General features: G+C 43.2%; 1 protein-coding gene across 2 annotated transcripts in view; it reads right to left on the bottom strand.

Annotated features, from left to right (window-relative positions):
* Positions 1–12381, bottom strand: part of xpo4 (exportin 4) — a 121451-nt gene extending 109070 nt beyond the window's left edge. The window contains exon 1 of one of the 2 annotated variants that reach the window (XM_048597559.1): positions 12157–12381. In XM_048597559.1, coding sequence (XP_048453516.1) covers positions 12157–12246 — 90 coding nt within the window. In that variant the 5' untranslated portion in view covers positions 12247–12381. Of the gene's footprint in view, positions 1–11646; positions 12040–12156 lie in introns of those variants that run through there. The other variant, XM_048597560.1, reaches the window with a different exon arrangement.
* Between the last annotated feature and the right edge of the window lie 7238 nt (positions 12382–19619).

Genomic DNA, 19619 nt, shown 5'->3' with positions numbered 1-19619 from the left:
TAGGTGGAGAGGAAACAAACAGGTCGAAGAGGCGGGGATGGAGCCAGGAAAGGTGAGTGTAGGTAGGGAGTTAGGAAGGGGATAGGTCAGTCCAGGGAGGACGGACAGGTCAAGGGGGCGGGATGAGGTTGGTCGGTAGGAGATGGAGGTGCGGCTTGAGGTGGGAGGAGGGGATAGGTGGGAGGAAGAACAGTTTAGGGAGGCAGGGACGAGCTGGACTGGTTTTGGGATGCGGTGGGGGGAGGGGAGATTTTGAAACTTGTGAAATCCACATTGATACCATTGGGCTGCAGGGTTCCCAAGCGGAATATGAGTTGCTGTTCCTGCAACCTTCGGGTGGCATCGTTGTGGCACTGCAGGAGGCCCAGGATGGACATGTCGTCTGAGGAATGGGAGGGGGAGTTGAAATGGTTCGCGACTGGGAGGTGCAGTTGTTTGTTGCGAACCGAGCGTAGGTGTTCTGCAAAGCGGTCCCCGAGTCTCCGCTTGGTTTCCCCGATGTAGAGGAAGCCACACCGGGTACAGCGGATGCAGTATACCACATTGGCAGATGTGCAGGTGAACATCTGCTTGATGTGGAAAGTCTTCTTGGGGCCTGGGATGGGGGTGAGGGAGGAGGTATGGGGGCAGGTGTAGCACTTCCTGCGGTTGCAGGGAAAAGTGCCGGGTGTGGTGGAGCTGGAGGGGAGTGTGGAGCGGACAAGGGAGTCACGGAGAGAGTTGTCCCTCCGGAAAGCAGATAAGGGTGGGGAGGGAAAGATGTCTTTGGTGGTGGGGTCGGATTGCAGATGGCGGAAGTGTCGGAGGATGATGCGTTGGATCCGGAGGTTGGTGGGGTGGTACGTGAGGACGAGGGGGATTCTTTTTTGGTTCTTATTGCGTGGACGGGGTGTGAGGGATGAGGTGCGGGAGATGTGGGAGACACGGTTGAGGGCGTTCTCGACCACCGAGGAGGGGAAGTTACGGTCCTTGAAAAACGAGGACAACTGAGATGTACGGGAGTGGAATGCCTCATCCTGGGAGCAGATGCGGCGGAGGCGAAGGAATTGGGAATAGGGGATAGCATTTTTGCAGGAAGGTGGGTGGGAGGAGGAGTATTCTAGGTAGCTGTGGGAGTCGGTGGGCTTGAAATGGATATCGGTTTCTAGGTGGTTGCCCGATATGGAGACAGAGAGGTCCAGGAAGGGGAGAGAGCTATTAAAGATGGTCCAGGTAAACTTAAGGTTGGGGTGGAAGGTGTTAGTGAAGTGTATGAACTGTTCGAGCTCCTCGTGGGAGCACGAGGCGGCGCCGATACAGTCATCAATGTAACGGAGGAAGAGGTGGGGTTTAGGGCCGGTGTAGGTACGGAAGAGGGATTGTTCCACGTAACCTACAAAGAGGCAGGCGTAGCTTGGGCCCATGCGGGTACCCATGGCTACCCCCTTTGTCTGTAGGAAGTGGGAGGAATTGAAAGAGAAGTTGTTGAGTGTGAGGACGAGTTCGGCTAAGCGGATGAGGGTATCAGTGGAGGGGGACTGGTCGGGCCTGCGGGACAGGAAGAAGCGGAGGGCCTTAAGGCCATCTGCATGGGGAATGCAGGTGTAGAGGGACTGGACATCCATGGTAAAGATGAGGTGTTGGGGACCGGGGAATTGGAAGTTCTGGAGGAGGTGGAGGGCGTGGGTGGTGTCACGGACATAGGTAGGGAGTTCCTGGACCAAGGGGGAGAAAATGGAGTCGAGATAGTTGGAGATCAGTTCGGTGGGGCAGGAGCAGGCGGAGACAATGGGTCGACCAGGGCATTCAGGTTTGTGGATTTTGGGAAGGAGATAGATGATCAGCTTTAATCATGTTGAATGGCAGAGCAGGCTGTTTCTATTTTCCAAGTTTCTGTATAGAATCATACAACAGATTTATCAAGGAAGTTTGAGCTCACGGAATAAAAGGGGCTTGCAGCAATGTGGATACAAAATTGAATGAGTGACATGAAGAGAGCAATGGTTGATGGATAGTTTTTGGACTGGAAGTGAGTTTGCAATGATTTCCTCAGGGCTATTGGTAAATTATATTTCCTACCAAGTTACTTTCATAATCAATTTCTCCCCCTTTATTAGCATTGTAGTTAGCCACTGCTGGTTCCTAAGAAGTTCCCAACCCTCTGGCCTACCACCAGGCTTTGCTGCTACATATGTCTTAAGTTTTTGATCGATACTCTTCTTGACTACTTTTGTTAACCACTGGTGGTTCATCCTTCCCATTGAGTCCTTCTTTTCGACCAGAATTTTTTTTGTTGAGCATTATGAAATGTCTGCTTAAATGTTTGCCACAGCATATTTACTGATTTTCCGAGCCCACTTTAGACAGCTCTTTCTCCAAACCTCTGTAATTGACCTTACTTAGGTTGAGAATACTGGTGCAAGATCCGAGTTGCTCTCCCTCAAAGTGAATTTGAAATTTGACTATGTTGTGATCACTACTTCCCAGAAGATCCTTATCTACAAGATCTTGTATTAAATCTATCTCATCACACATTACAAGATCTAATACAGCTTGTTTTGGTTAGGATACAAGACATAGGAGTAGAAGAAGAATGCATTCAGCCCATCGAGCTCCATAATTCAATAAGAACATGCTGATCTGATAACTTTCAACTCCACTTTTCTGCCTTTTCCCCAGAGCCCTAGATTCCTTTGTTGATTAGAACTCTCAGCCTTGAATATACTTAATGTGCCAATCTCAAGAGGCCTCTGCAATAAATTTCGCAGATACACAAACCTCAGAAGAAATTCCTCCTAACCTTTGTCTTAAATGGGGTAACCACTTATTTGGCGATAATGCTTTCTGGTCGTAGTCTCAGCCACAAGGGAAAACAACCACTCTGCATCCACCCTGTCGAGTCTTCTAAGAATCTTGTATTTCTCAATGAGATTCCCTCTCATTCTTCTATTGTCCAATGAATATAGGTCCAATCTACACAATTGCGCCTCATAAGACTTGCCCTCCATGCCTGGTATCAATCATGCAAAGCTGCTCCAGACTGACTCCAATGCCTTTATATCTTTCCTTAGATGAGGGACCCAAAGCTGTTCACAGTATTCCAGTGTGGTGAGAGTAGTGCCTCATACAGTTTTGGCAAACCCTCCTTACTTTTATACTCCATTCCCTGTATCCACTGAACATGAATGCTAGCCTTTTGCGATTTATCAATGAAGACTCCTAAGTCTTCCTGCTCTGTAGCTTTCTATTGCCTTCATTTAAATATTATTCAATTTTTCTCTTCTTCTTGCCGAAGTGCGTAATCTTACATGTCTTCACATTATATTCCATCTGCCAAGTTTTTGCTCATTCATTTAATCTGTCTATATCCCTCTGCAGACTATGTGTCATCTCACCACTTGCCTGCATTTGTATCACCTGCAAACTGGACTACTGTACATCCCCTTTCCTCATTCAAGTCATCAATGTACACTGGAAACCACCATGAATCCATCACGGAGCCCTGTGGAACACCATTGGTTACAGGTTGCCATTCTGAAGATGCCTCCTTTATCCCAACTGCTTGTCTTCTATTAGCTCGCCAATCCTCTATCCATGCTAATATACTACTTTAAATACCATGGGCCCTTATCTTATACAGTAGTGTGGGCACTTTATTAAACAGCTTCTGAAAATTCAGATACATTACATCCACTGTTTCCTCTTAATCTATCCTGCTGGTTACCTCCTCAAAAAATTCTAACAAGTCTCTCAGACATGATTATCCCTCCATGGAGCCATGTTGATTCTGCTTAACTATACTATACATTTAGAATTAGGTTTAGGTTTTAATGTTACATGTACTCGAGTCAAAAAGTACATGAAATTTAGTGAAAATTGCACAAAGTTACTATTTTCCGAAACCATCTTAGATACAAAACCAAAATAACCACCCCAGATACAAAAACCAGACTTCTTTAAAAAAACACGAAAGTAGAAATACAAAAAAAAGGGCCAAGAAGAAAGGGAGAAGTGCATAGATCCAAAAGATAGTCTTATCTCTAAGGTAAGTGGGCCTCCTTCCCCAAAGCCTCAAACATTTTAAAATACTTTGCGTTTGCAACTTCCTGCTATAATAAAAATCCTTCACGCACTCTACATATTTGTCTTGAATGTTACCCTTGTCCATCTGATTTGTCCAGTCAGTATGCAGATTAAAATCATCCATGATGGTTGTTGAGCCCTTCTTAAATGCCTCCATTATCTCCTGACTCTTGGAGGCCTATACATGACACCCATCTGGGACTTCTTTCTTTTGCAATTTCGTTTTTCCATCCAAACTGATTGTTCATATCATGTAGTATTGCATCTATACCACTACTCACCATCGTACCGATATCTTCTATAACTAACAAAGCTACCCCATCTCCTTTTCGCCTATTCTCCCATAATGCCAAATACCTTTGAATATTGAGTTCCCAGTATTGGTCACACTGCAACCACATCTGTTTAATAGTTATCAAGTCACATTCATTTACTTCCATTTGTGCCATCAACTCATCTATCTTGTTACAAATGCTGTGTACATTCAGATAAACAGCCTTAAATTTTTATCATTATTACAATCTCGAGATCTAATTTCTATGCACTCTTCTGCATATGTTTTCAACCCCTTCCCGCCGCACTTAGATAATGGTTTGCCTTTTCACTGCCCTGCATCGACACCCTTAAGTTACAGGATTTGTCTGGACACTGGCCCCTACACGATTCAAATGGAGTCCGTTCCAACATAACACTTCTCTCTTTTCCCAGTATTAATGCCAATGCGCCATGAATTGGAACCCATCTCTGCCACGTCAATCTTTGAGCCTGCATTTATCTCTTTAATCTTATTTACCCTTTGTCAATTTGAACATGGCTCCCTCAGTTGCTTGTGATCCCTCAGGAGAAACACTTTCCTAGTCCTACCTATGTCACTGGTACCTTTGCAGATCATAACAACTGGATCTTTCCCCTTCCACTCCAAGTACATGCCCAACTCAGATGAAAAGTTCTGGTCCTTGAAACCAGGTAGGCAACATGGTCTTCGGGTCTCTGTCTTTGCTGCAGAGAACAGTATCTATTCCCCATATGCTATCCCCTACTACTACATTTCTCTTTTCTCTCTCCACTTGATACCACTCCGGACCATGGTGTTATGGTCAGTTTGCTTATCCTCTCTGCAGTCTGTGCCCTCTATCAGGAGCAAGGTGTCTACTTAGGTACTTACAAATCCTGAAGTGAGTAGAAAAAAACAAGTTTGTTCTAAGTGGTATCCAAACCCCTCTTTGATAAATCAAATATTCTCATTATTTAACTATGCAGAACGAATAATAGTCACATTATAAGGCTTACACAGCAGCAGGCAGATTTCAGAGATCCAGGGACATTAAAACGTCTTCCATAAGGGATGAAGATTCCAGGTATCTGATGGATCGAGGTTACAGAGAGATTTTAAAATGAAGATTTCCAATTGAGTACTTTCAATGACAGGACACCAATGCAGGTCATCAAGGACATGAATACCCCAAAGAAGACTTAGTCATTGAAACGGATACATGTTGTTTCAACAAGGTGAACTTTATGTAAAACAGATGTTATGAGACAATAGAGATATGCATAAAGGTTTAATCAAATGGACAGAGATACAAGTCACCCTCCCTAATAGCATCGTGAATGTAACTACATCTAATAGACTTCAGCAGTTCAAAAAGGTAGTTCATCACCACCTTCATGAAGACAATTAGAGATGAGAATAAATGCTGGCCCAGGCAGTAAAACCTATGTTCCTGAATAAAAAAAAATAAAATATACAAGTATAGCTACAATATTGAATGCTGAAGGAGGTAGTGGCAAACATACTATCATCAAAACATATTGAATGTTGAGAAGAGATTCAGATGAGATAAAAGTTTAGAACATTTCTGGCATTAAACCAGCTAAAACAGAACACCTTAAATCTGCTTTATCCCCTGCCAGTTATAATTTTGGCAGAGTCCTGGCTTCTAGTTCCAGCCTTACTCAGTTGACTTTATCAGACTAGTTGATCAAATCACCAGTGGTGCCTTAGAGTAACGCGGACTTTCCTGGATCAACTTTCAGTCTACTGATTCACAGTTGCTTGCTTCCTGAGAGCTAACATGACCTCATAATAGTCACTTCCCTCCTGTCCAAAGACAATATTCATTACCTAATGGGCAAACAACAAATGCTAGGAGCTGTTACTCATGGTAGACACATACCTGGAGTCATACGATAACATGATGAAAAAACTCACCGTGAAATACATAAGCCTATTTTCCTTAGCCTCTTCAACACTGCACAGACAAACATCAGATCTATCAAATCTAGTGCCACAGATTGGTCACGCAGAACTTCAGCAGCATTTGCTGTTGCTTTCTTGTCCGCAACACTTTCATAATACCCATTAATTAAGATACATCAGTGGGCATGTTAATATACAGCTTCCAGAAAATGCATTCCAATGGTTGCTAAATTTCTTCATCATATATACAATGGGCATTTGCTTTCAGCCATGCAAGATCCTAAACAGGCTATATGGCATCTTGCCAGTCTGTTTGATATTGATACCCAGATACAGTGTCTGTGCCTGGTGACAAATTGGTACCACACTTGCGAGTGACGACAGACTGACGAACCACCCACCTCAGCCCCTTCCATGGTACCCAGGTACCAAACCATTGAAGGTCTTATAGTCGCTTTACTTTCTCACTGCAAATCTCTCTCAGTTTGGACATGAACATCTCGGGAGTCACAGCATGAAAACAGACCCTTCGGTCCAACTTCCCCACGCCAACCAGACATCCCAATGTGACCTAGTCTCATTTTTCTTTGTCAGTACAAGATGAAATTAGTACTTTAGCAAGAAGTGATATTGGATTGAACAATGTATAATTTACGTGGAAGAGGTAGGAAACAACAAAGAGTTTGCAATGCTGGTGGGAGCAGTCTATAGGCACCTTAACAGTCGCTGTTCTGTGGGACGGAGAATAAATGATAATGAAGGCATGTAAGAAGAGGCAGTATTTTAAATTATGGGTGATTTTAATCTTCGTGTAGATTGGGAAAATAAAATTACCAGGAGGTAGCAACAAGGAAGAACTCAGTATACAAACAGAAATTGCTGAAAAAGATTAGCAGGTCTAGTAGCATCTGTGGAGAGAAAGCAGAGTTATCATTTCAGGTTCAGTGAACCTTCTTCAGGACAGACAGAGTGTACAAGGTAATTTTTTTACAACAGTATGGGGATCCAACCAGACATCTGGCTATTTGGATCTGGTAATGTATAACGAGGCATGATAAATAAATGATCTCGTTATAAAATATCCCCTTGGGAATAATGACCATAACATGGTAGTTTAGTATTCAGTTTGAGTAATAAACTTGGATGGACACAACTACGCCCAACTTAAATAAGGGTAACTACATGTAAGAAAAGGCAGTATTTTAAATTGTGGATGGCTTTAATCTTCGTGTAGATAGGAAAAATAAAATTACCAGAGGTAGCAACAAGGAAGAACTCAGTGTACAAACACAGAAATTGCTGAATGAGTGCAGAGTTGGCTGGAGTGGAGTGGGAAAGGGGTTTCACAGAGAAGATGGTTGAGAAGTCCAATCTGAGTTGCACTTAACCTCGTAACTTATTCATATGATATATATGGAGAGTTTGGCAGCATGGCAAGTGTAAAGGGTGGGTTAATATCACAGAAATGCCAGGAATCAAATTCACTATTAAAAAAGGAGACAGCGCTTGCACATAGTGTTTTAATTGACAATGGGAGAATATGAGTGTGTGTGGGGGAAGGTAGCGATTTTCAATTGGTCAGACATTAGTCATGGCAGCTCCATGATTTCATCAGGGACATCTGATCAATTTTAGACTAAATCAGGAGAAGGGAAAAAAATTGTTAAAGAAACTTCATACAAGTAGTACTCTGAATTAGATTCAACCACCTTCACCAAAACGTGACTGGAAACTCCACAAGGTGATTGTTCCCTCTCAATGATTTAGATTTGAGTGAAGCACACTTGATCCTCATTATATGCAGAACTACAAGGTCAGTCCTAGATACAATCTTTTCTTCCCCCCACTGACAGGTCTGATGAATCATGCAGTAATTTCAAACCCAATGGGACAGACAGACAATTCCCATTCTAGTGTTATCCACAGAGATCCATCTCATGATTCCCTGCAGCTGAGGATTGGGTGTACACAAATGAAGGCCAAAATTAGGAGAAATGTCCATAAATATGGGCACTGGGACAGGTACAATCTATGACCTTGCCTGGGGGAGCTCCACACCAGTATAATTCTCCAGCACACAGAATTCCAATTGGAATGATCCAATATAGTGAAAATGTCAAAGGAGCTCAGAAAGAAAAAGCCCTTCAGCCCATCACATTCATGCCAGTCAAAAACCACCACCTAACTGTTCTAAACCTGTTATCCATCACTTGGCCCATAGCCTTGTACGCCTTGGCATCACAAATGCACACCTAACTATTTCTTAAATTTCCCACCACCTCTGGGCGAAAAAGATTTTCCCCACATCTTGCTAAACCTTCTACCCCTTCCTTTAAATGTGCCCTGGTCATTGAACCCTCCATCAAGGGGAAACGTTTACTCCTGTCTACCCTATCTATGCCACTCAATTCTATACATCTTAATCATGTCCATCTCAATCTTCTCTGCTGTAAGGAGAGCAACCACAGTCTGTCCAATATCTTTTCATAAACTCTCCACCCCAGGCATCATCCTGGTAAACGTCCTCTTCACCCTCTCTAGTGCTATCATATCCCTCCAAAATGTAGATTCCAGAACTGCACACAATACTCTCAGCTACAACCTAACCAACATTTCACAGTTCCAGCATAGCCACCTTGCTTTTAAACTCTGTTCCTTAGCTAACAAAGGCAAGTATACCATATGTCTTCTTAAACATTTTATTGATCTATCTTGATAACTTAAGGAACCAATGAACATGCACACCAAGATTCCTCTGATCCTTGGTGCTTCCCTGGGTCCTATTATTCATCATGTATTCCCTTGCCTTGATTGTCCTGTCCAAGTGCATCACACCTGTCTGGTTTAAATTCCATTTGTTACTGATCAGCCCATCAGACCAGCCCATCTATATCCTCCTGCAATCTAAGGCCTTCCTCCTCATTATTTAGCACCCCACCAATTTTTGTTTCATCTGAAAACTTTGTGATGAAGCCCCCTAGAATTCAAATCAAAACATCTGTATAAACCACAAACAGCAAGGCCCCAACACTGGCCCCTGTGGGACGGTTGTGGAAAAATACCCCTCGACCATCACCTTCCACTTCCAGCCACTCAGCCAACTGATGAAGGGTCTAGGCCCGAAACGTCAGCCTTTCTGCTCCTATGATGCTGCTTGGCCTGCTGTGTTCATCCAGCCCTGCACCTTGTTGTCTTGGATTCTCCAGCATCTGCAGTTCCTACTATCTCTCCCAGCCAACTGTGCTTCCAATTTGCCAAACGTCTTTGGATCCCATGGGCTCTTATTTTTACTATCAGTCTCCAATGCAGGATCTTATCAAAAGCCTTGCTGAAGTCCAAGTAGACTACATCAAAAGTACCGCCCTCATCTACACTGAGCTCAATCAAAACCACAAAAATAATCCTAGATCGAGAAATCTCAATGGGTAATGATTACAGAATTATCTTACAATTGGCAAGTGAGATAGACGTTGAATAAGTGAAGCATTCCCCACAGACCAAAGTACTGGTACAACTATTTTCTGGAACAAAATTTAGCAGTAGCAAATGAGACCATTGTGTCCAGCCAATGTTTCACTTCTGGTGAGTCTAAGCATCGTGAGAGCGACTACAGACAAAATGACAAGGAAATGTAGCAATTGTGGGAAGCAGGGTCATAAACTGAAGGATTGTTGGAGTAAGGGGGGAGGAAAAGCAGGATTAACCCCCATCGGGTCCTGGAGAAGGGGAACAAATGAGCTTAACCAATGAACAAGTCCTGGAGATGATCAAGGTGGCCATGTGGAAAGATAAACAGGTCGCATCAGCCTTTGGAAGCGGTGTAAAAGAGGCCCATCACTGCAAATGAAGGTGAGGAAGATGTGATGAAGTTGTAGATAAGGAAGGCTGTGGAGTTAAGGTCATTCACTTGTTACAGCAAGTGTAGGTATGGTTTGAAAAAAAAGCCTGGGCGCTACAAAGCTAGGGAATCCAAGAATGGTTAGGGTGCAATAAAAGGGATTCGGCAAATAGTGAAACAAGGAGCTCTGGAAAGTAGATGCTTTGCTCAGGTAGCCGAGCTGGTAGCATCCTGAAGACATTAAAAGAGGTGTGATGGTAAATTAGCCAACCTTTATCTGGATTGTCGGTACATTTTCAGGATTGGGCACAAATACATTGCCACATGTGACAGGAGATTTGAGGAGGAGGATGGATGTATGTTTACCCTTTAACACTAATGTGACTAAGCGCAACCCCAAACCAGATAACTAGACCACTGTTTGAACTCATGACTAGAAGGAGTATGCAACTCCTAGAGCAGCCAGAAGATAAGGAACCACTGAAAGACAGAACTATAAGATACATGGTAGTGTTATGTGACAATAGTTAAGCGTGGAGGTCCTCAATCTTAAGACCATTAATTACCACAACTGCCTCTTCTTTCTCTCAGACTTGTGCAACATCTTACTTGCTAAAGGGTACGCAAAGCAGTCAGTTAGGACTTCAGTCATGCCATCTGATTCCATCCATAGATCCCTTTCTCCAGCATCTGCAGTTCCTACTATCTCTCCCTTTCTTGGCTCCTCAGTGGCCTCACCTGCCCTCTTGCTATACTTTCAATAATTCTATGCCTTTTATATGCCTGTAGAAAACTTCTGGACTGACTTTTATGTTTGGTACATCCTGGGGATGTCAACTCGAACATATCGACAATATATATACAGATTCAGATCCATGCTGTAAAATTATTGAAAGTCAAAAGAGAAAAATATACTATCAACATTCAGTTCACATTTGAATGACCAGGCAAAAGAGAGAATTTGCATTTATGCGTTTCCATTCACAATTACAGGCTCAGACGTTTTACAGACACTGAACCAAAGTCACTGTTCTAGTCGAGGAAAACAACACAGCTTAGGTTCAACAATGACCAGATAATCAGTTTTGGTTGAGAGATTAAATGTTGACAAATAAAAATCTAAAATATTACAATATTGGCAAGTATTGGAATAGTTCTGAAGTTCAACCTAGTCTAACAAGATATGGTAAAATAATTGGGATGCATTTCCTTTTGAGTAATTCAGTAGTGTTGGGCGTTAGCTGTAATGACCAGGTAAGGTATGCCATATCAGTTCCATGTGCTCCTTAGTCTCTTATTCTCGTTTACCAATTCAAACACTGAAACAGTCAAATAGTAGTGTTGAAAATTCTAGCTCACATGGCAGTCAAATATTATCATCCAAATTATTTTGGAGGTACGAAATATAGCACCCATTTCTCAACTCCTCAGCCAGTAGTTACACGAATTTATACTGAACGTTAAAGATGATGCCAATGAATGTTTACCGTCTCCAACCTTTTGGTGTACCTGCGCAGGGCTCGCCAAGAACCACTACAACACTAACCTGTGATAAAACGCCATTTTAAAGCTCAATGCAATATATCACTAAAAAGGTTCCATTTAAGCATAATTGGGATTTGTATAACTGGATTTATTGTCTGCAATGGGTTGCAGCCGATTTTCTAAAATTTAAAATAAAATGTTTTCAATAAAATACGGTACTGATGATGTTGGGAGCAAGCAATCTGGCAGCGATGGATCCAATCATTCCCTTCAAGTAATATACGTTTAAAAAAAACACTAATAACAGTCTCAGGCGTGGAAGCGTGCGTGATTCAGAGTAACGAGTAGAGTTGTCCACAGTTTGTCCCGGGCTAACGAGCAGAGTCGAGCCGTTCCCGGGCTGCACTTTTACTCCAAGCCCCGGCTTTAGGGACTGCGCCACGCACGGACTCTTACTCCCCCTCCTGTCAGCTCCAGTCACGCACGACTAACAATAAAAACCCCAAACTGCGAGCTGAAGCCTTTGCCTGTGTATGGACTGAGAGAACAGAGTAGGAAACGAGGCCCTTACCATTAAAACTTTGGCGGCGCTTTCCAGCTGAGCAATGACTTCGGCAGCACCGAGAGCCGCCATGTTGGTGAGAGAGTGACATCCGGGCATTGTGGGAGAACAGGGGGCGGGAGGAGGGAGGGAGAGAAGGAGGAGAGGGTAGGAAGGGTGCAGTGAGGCGGGAGTAGCTTGGTGGAGAAGATAGTGGGAATGAGGGCAAGGGTCAGAGAAAGGTGATGAGGAGGCGGGAGAGCATTGTGTAAGGAAGGAGAAACGAAAGGAGGGGGAAGGATAGAAAGCGTAGAAGGATGCGAGGAGAAGCAGAATGGGGACTACTGGCGGATCTATCTTACCATTTTGTAATAATGTCAGTGTCAAAGAATGCCTAAAGCTAAAGAAGCATGATGATTAAGGATTACATAGAATGCATTGGCAAAGTTTGTTTTCCATTATGGCAAAGTGTAACATTCATCTGAGTGTTACTCTAATTTTTATAATTCCTAAATCCCAAAGTTTATTGGAAGGCAATCTGAGGATTCCTGGCCTCAACTGTGATATAGCATCCTAATGGATTAATACTCCTCTCTGGTATAATGATTACAACAAGATTCTTTGCCATTTACTTTAATTTCTGCATGCCAAAATTCAACCTGCATGTCTGTACTGGCGAGAAAGTCAAATTCTTCTTGTGGTTTGTCACATCTCCCAGGATCTGACCTAGTCCACCCATGTTGACACTACAGTCAAGAAAGCACAGCAATGCCTCTATCTTCTCAAGAGGCTAAGGAAATTCAGGATGTCCGCAAAGAGACTTAGAAATTTTTATTGATGCACCATAGAAAGCATCTGGATGCATCACAGTGTGGTATGGCATCTGCTCTTCCCAAGACTGAAAGAAACTACAGAAAGTTGTGAATGCACCCCAGTCTATCACGTAAACCAGCCTCCCATCTATTGACTTCTTCTATACTTCTTGCTGCATCGAGAAACCAACCAGCATTACCAAAGACCCCTCTCACCCTGGTTATAATCACTTCCACCTTCTTCTGTCAGGCAGAAGATATAAAAGTTTGTATACACTTATCAACAGATTCACGAACAGCTTCTTCCCCACTGTTATCAGACTTTTTGAATGGACCTCTTTAATGTTAATGTTGATCTCTCTCTGCACCTTTTCAGCAGCTGTAACATTGTTTCCTGCACTCTGTTCTATTACCCTACTGCATTTGTACAGTACAATCAGCCCATAAAGCATGTTAGAGAATACTTCCATTGTACCTAGGTACACATGACAGCAATAAACAAAATCAAATGAAACCAAGGAAGAGTTTATCCTTACTGTACAGACTCTGTGATCTGTGTTCAATTTTCTGTGCTGCTTTTGCAGCAATCTCTCTCTTGGTAATTGTGACTCTTTGTAAAACTGCCCAGTTGTGTTTATGCCAGATGAGTTGTTTTCTAGCTTGGACTGAGTCCTGTTGCTTTGATGTTCACTGTTGCTTTCTGTTTTGAATGCTTCGTTCTTCCCTGTCTCTGTAAGTTCTTTCATTTCTGTCATACTTTATTCACTTATTAACCAAACACACTGCCTTCTCCTACTCTTTCTTCAGCTTTTGTGCAGGCTTTCCTGCTCCGCAGTTCAGTACCTAGGTGCACCATGCAGTCTGTTGCTAGCCAACCCCCAATCCTGGTGAACTTCATATTGGACATTTTGTGTACCTTGGAGTTTGGATCTCTGGGCTGGCCAAGTGGCTGACCATTACTGGCTTCACTTCAGGATCTTACTCCCTGTCTATGGGTCTTGGTGGCAGTTGTCACTATGTAAGGACTGTTTTTATGAGGAGAGGTTGAGTAGATTGGGCCTCTTTTCATTGCAATATAGAAGAATGAGAGGCGACCTTATTGAAACATACACAATTCTTAGAGGACTCGACAGAGTAGAAAATAAACTTTGAGCGTAAACTTACAAGTAGTATCAAGATGGACAGCAAGAACTTCAATTAAGTATATAAAAAGAAAGAGAGAAGCCAAAGTGAACGTAGAATCCTTAGAGAAGACGGAGCGGGAAATAATAATGAACAATTAGGAAAAGGCAGAGGAGTTGAATACTTTTGCTTCCACTGAGCACTGACGACGGAGGGGGCAAATATTTGTGGATATGGTGCCTATCAAGCAGGCTACTTTGCTCTGAATGGTGTCAAGCTTCTTGAATGTTGTTGGAGCTGCTCTGATCCAGGCAAGTGGAGAGTTTTCCAGCACTCTCCTGATTTGTGTGTTGTATTTGGTGGACAGGGTTCAGAAAATGACGAGGTGAGTTACTTGCTGCACGATTCCTAGCCTCCAACCTGCTTTTGTAGCTGTAATACTAACATGGCTAGTCCAGTTCAATTTCTGATCACCCTAGGATGTTGATAATGGAGGTTTCAATAATGAAACTGGAGAAGATCTGGGACTAGTTCAGGAGGCACAGCAGAAATTCATCCCAAGGAAGGAAAAACATACCAAGGGGAGGATGAGGCAACCATGGCTGACAAGGGAAGTCAGGGATATCATAAAAGCAAAAGAGGCAGACATGTGGAAGATTAGTGGGAAGCGAGAGGATCACTTAAAAAAAAAAGCAGTAAGTGGGGAGAAGATGAAATATGATGGTAAGTTAGCTAGTAATATAAAAGAAGATTATAAAAGGTAAGAAAGAGGCAAGAGTGGATATTAGACTGTTAGAAATGAGGCTGGAGAAGTAGTAATGGGGAACAAAAAATGGTGGAGGAACCAAACAGTTACTTTACATCAGTTTTCACAGTGGAAGACACCAGCAGCATACAAAACTTTGAGAGTCAGGGACAGAGCTGTGTGTAGTGGCCATCACTAGGGAGAAGGTGCTGGGCAAACTCAATAGGACTGAAGATGAATAAGTCATCTGGCCTGGATGGACTACACCCTAGAGTTCTGAAGGAGATAGCTGAAGAGACTATAGAGGCATTGGTGGTGACCTTTCATGGATCACTGGAGTCATGGGGGGGGGGTCCCAGAGGACTGATAAATGGCTAATTTAGTGCCTCTTTTAAGAAGGGAGGGAGACAGAAGACAGGATCGCCTGACATTCGCCATTGTAAGATTTGAGAGTCCATTATTATGGATGAGATTACAAAGTACTTGGAAGCATGTGGTAAAATAGGGCTGAGTCAGCACAGCTTTGTCAAGGGAAGGTCATGTCTGACAAACCTGTTAGAATTCTTTGAGGAGGTAATGAGCAAGTTAGAAAATGGACAGCTAGTAAATGTGATCTATTCAGATTTCTAGAAGGCCTTTGACAAGGTGCCGCACAGGATGCTGCTAAATAAGAGAAAAGCCCATGGCGTTAGGGTCAAGATATCAGCATGGATAGCGGAATGGCTGCCTGGCAGAAGGCGGAGAGTGGGGTCTTTTTCAGATGGCAGCTGATGACTAGGAGAGTTCCATAGGGATCAGTGTTGGGACCACACAACACATTATACATTAACAATCTGGATGAAGGAACTGAAGGCATTGTTGCTAAGTTTCCTGATGACACAAAGATTTGTGGAGTGACAGATAGTGTTGAGGAAGCTGGGAGGCTGCTGAAGGACTTGGACAGGCTGGGAGAGTGGGCAAAGAAATGGCAGATGGAATACAATGTGGGGAAGTGTGAGGTTATGAACATTGTTAGGACTAATAGAGGCATAGACTATTTTCTAAATGGGGAAAGGCTTTTGGAAAACTGAAGCACAAAGTGAACTGGGAGTCCTAGTTCAGGGTGCTCTTAAGGGTAACATTCAGGGTCAGTTGGCAGTTAGGAAGGCAAATGCAATATTCACATTCATTTCAAGAGGGCAAGAATACAAGAGCATAGTTGTACTACTGAGGTTGTATAAGGCTCTGGTCATACTGCATTTGGAATATTGTGAAAAGTTTTGGGCCCTGAATCAAGGAGGGATGTCCTGGTATTGGAAGGAGTGCAGGGGATGTTTACAAGAATGATCCCAGGAATCAAGGACTTCTCATATGAGGAGCAGTTGAGGACTTGGATCTATACTAGATGGAATTTAGAGGGAATTGGCAGGGAACGCCTCTCATTGAAACTTAGAATACTGAGAGGCCTAGACAGAATGGATGTGGAGAAGATATTTCCACTAGTAGGAGAGGTTAGGACCCAAGGGCACAGCATCAGAGTGAAGAGACAACCCTTTGAAACTGAGGAGTTATTTCTTTAGCCAGAGGCTGGTTAGTATGTGGAATTGATTGCTGCAGGATGCTGTGGAGGCCAAGTCATTGAGTGTAGTTTAGACAGAGATAGATATAGGTTCTTGATCGGTAATGGGATCAAAGGTTACGAGGAGAAGGTAGGAGAATGGGTTGAGAAACATCTCAGCCATGATCAAATGGCACAGCCTAGTTCTGCTCCTACATCTTATGGTCTTATGATAATGCCATTGAATGTCAAGGGCTACGATTTGATTTTCTGTGTTGAAGATGATCATTGCCTGGTAGTTGTGTGGCACGAATGTTGCTCACACCTATCAGCTTCAGCTTGATATTGTCTAAGTTTTGCAGCATTTGGACATGGGCTGCTTCAGTTTCTGAGAGTCACACATGGTGCTGAACATTGTGCAATCATCAGTAAACATCCTCACTTCTGGTCCTTTTTATTAAATTCATTTGTGGGATGTGGCCATTGCTGGCCGATAAATAGGCCAGCATTTATTGCCCATTCCTAACTACCCAGAGCACAGTTGAGTCAACCACATTGCTGTAGGTCAGGAGACACCTATTGGCCCAACTGGGTAAGGACGACAAATTTTCTTCACTAAACGGCATTAGTGAACCAGTTGTGTTTTTATAACAATCAACAATGGTTGCGAATGACTCAGTTTTTTTTTTGAATTCCAGATTTTAAATTGAATTCAAATTTCACCATGGTGGAATTTCAACCCTTGATCCCAGAATATTAACCAAGGATTCTGGATTACTGGTTCCAGTGACATCACCACTCAACACCACCTCTCATGTTATGATAGAGACATTGAGAAAACAGCTGAAGCTGATTGTGCCTAGGAGACTACACTGAGGAACCTCTCCATAAATGTCCTGGAGTTGTGGTGATTAATTTCCAACAACCACAACCATCTTTCTTCATACTAGGTGAGAGCTTTCCCCCGATTGCCATTGAATCTAGCTTTGCTAAGCTGCTTAATTCCACACTGATGGTCAAGAGTTGGCTGATTGGGTTGTAAACTAGCCAGATTGGATTTGTCTTGGTATGTGCAAGTTTGTTGGCGATTATTCCTCTTAGGACATCATTGCAGGAACTCCTCAGTGTAGATATTTTGAATCAACCTGTTCAGATGTGTTTTAGCACATCTCTAGAGCAGGTGGGGCTTGAACCCATCCTTCAGGACCAGAAGTAGAAACACTTGCACCACACCACAAGACACTTAGTTTCTCTGTAAATATTTTTCTTTAATGTGCCACAAGGATTACAAATATTTTCTAATCAACCTGCTTAGAGATGTTATGACACACCTATAGAGCAGGTGGGACTTGAACACGGGCCTCCTGGTTGAAAAGTAGGGACACCACCACTGCACCACTGCACCACAAGACACTTAGCTCCTCAGCGTCATATCCCAGACCCAACCATCTTCAGCTGCTTTATCAGTAACCCTCCCTCCCTCAAAGTCAGATGAGGACAAGTTTGCTGGTTGCACAATGCTCAGCACCATTTGTGGCAAGACCGAGACAACTTCTAGGCTTGGGCTAAAAGCGGCAAGTAACATTCAAATCACACACGTGGTAGGCAATGGCAATCTCCCACAGGTATTAATCAAATACCTCCTTTTGAAGTTACCATCACCGAATCCCCCTCTATCAACATCTTTGGGGTAACAAGAGCAGCAACTGAACTAGAAGACATATAAATTGCGGCTACAAGAGTAGGTCAGACGCTTGGAGTTCTCTGGCAAGTAACTCCCTTTCTCAACAATGTCAATCCACCATCTAAAGACATCGACTGTGTCAAAATACTCCCCAATTGCCTGGATGAGTGCAGATATAACAACACAAGAAGTTCGGCACTACCAAAGGTAAAGCACATTGTTTGATCAGCATCACATTCACAATTTTCAACATTCTCTTCCTTCATCATTGTTGCGCAGTGGCAGCAGTGTATACCAAATCGTGTTTTCACCTAGTGTGTACACAATTCACTGCAACAACTCGCCAAGGTTCTTGAGCAGCACGTTCAAACCACAATCTCTATCACTTAGAAGGACAACGACAGCACATGAAAAGGAGTACCACTACCTTCAAGTTCCGCTCCAAAATATACACCATGTCAACTTTTAACCGTAAAGCCATTCCTTCACTTTCGCTGGGTTAAAATACTGGAATTCTTCGCCCCACATTATTAAAGTGTTCCTCCTCCCCAAGGACTGCGGTGGTTCAAGAAGGTTGCTCAACATCACCTTCTCCAAGTAAGTAGGGGAATGGGCAATAAATGCTGTTCTTGCCAGCAATGTCCACATTCCATCAGTGAATAAGTAAGAAGTAGCAGATTTTCCCTGTCACATTTGGCAAACATAATAGTGTATGGTATACCACAGAATACTAGGAGAAAAGGCTGCACGGCTACTTTATGTTCATCAATTTTAACTGAACAGGATAATCAGGTAGGCTCCATGATGTATACTGCAAAAGTGTAATTACTGGGAATGCATAATGAAAGATGTATCCAAGCTTTTAAACACACAATCCCAAATATGTTTTCAGTATGCAAGACTTTACAACAGAAAGTGGTCAGAAAATTATCCCTGAACTGTCAGTTGTTATTTGACTCTGGAAGACAAACCCTAAGTATGCATTTGAAATAAAAACAGAGATTGCTGGAGAAAGAGATAGCAAGAACTGCAGATGCTGGAGTCAGAGACAACACAGCATGGAGCTGGAGGAACACAGCAGGCCAGGCAGCATCAGAAGAGCAGGAAAGTTGACGTTTCGTATCGGGACCCTTCTTCAGAAATGGGCCAGGTCTGGGAGTAAGCTGGGGTAAGGTTGATTGTAGTGCCAGAAGATGCCAGCGCATTGCTGAAAGCGTGTACTTCAGGATCTGTAGAGAAACCTGTTTTTGGATGCTGTGCTGATAGAGGTTGTCACAGTTAGGGCCAAATTGGGATGGCCAGAATGTTGTTTGGAGTCCATTGGGGATGATCCAGCTGCGTAGGCAAGTGCTAAGGAAGGAGATGTGGCTGTAGTATCAGGTTTGCTTAAGTATGTGGTCGAAGAGTTTCAGGGCAGAGGAGATTACCAGAGGGTTGCATTGAGAGAGAGATCCACTGAGGTCTTTCTGGAGGGAGGAGGACAACTTCTTTAAGATTGGCATCCTTGAAAGAGGCTTCGCAGTGGAGTTATAAATCGCTCAGAGATAGCAAGAACTGCAGATGCTGGAGTCAGAGACAACAGTGTGGAGCTGG

The sequence above is a fragment of the Rhincodon typus genome, chromosome 6, assembly GCF_021869965.1.
Source record: "Rhincodon typus isolate 14 chromosome 6, sRhiTyp1.1, whole genome shotgun sequence".
NCBI lineage: Eukaryota > Metazoa > Chordata > Chondrichthyes > Orectolobiformes > Rhincodontidae > Rhincodon > Rhincodon typus.
Note: the sequence above shows the minus strand (reverse complement) of the source record. Positions and strands in the feature narration are given on the sequence as shown.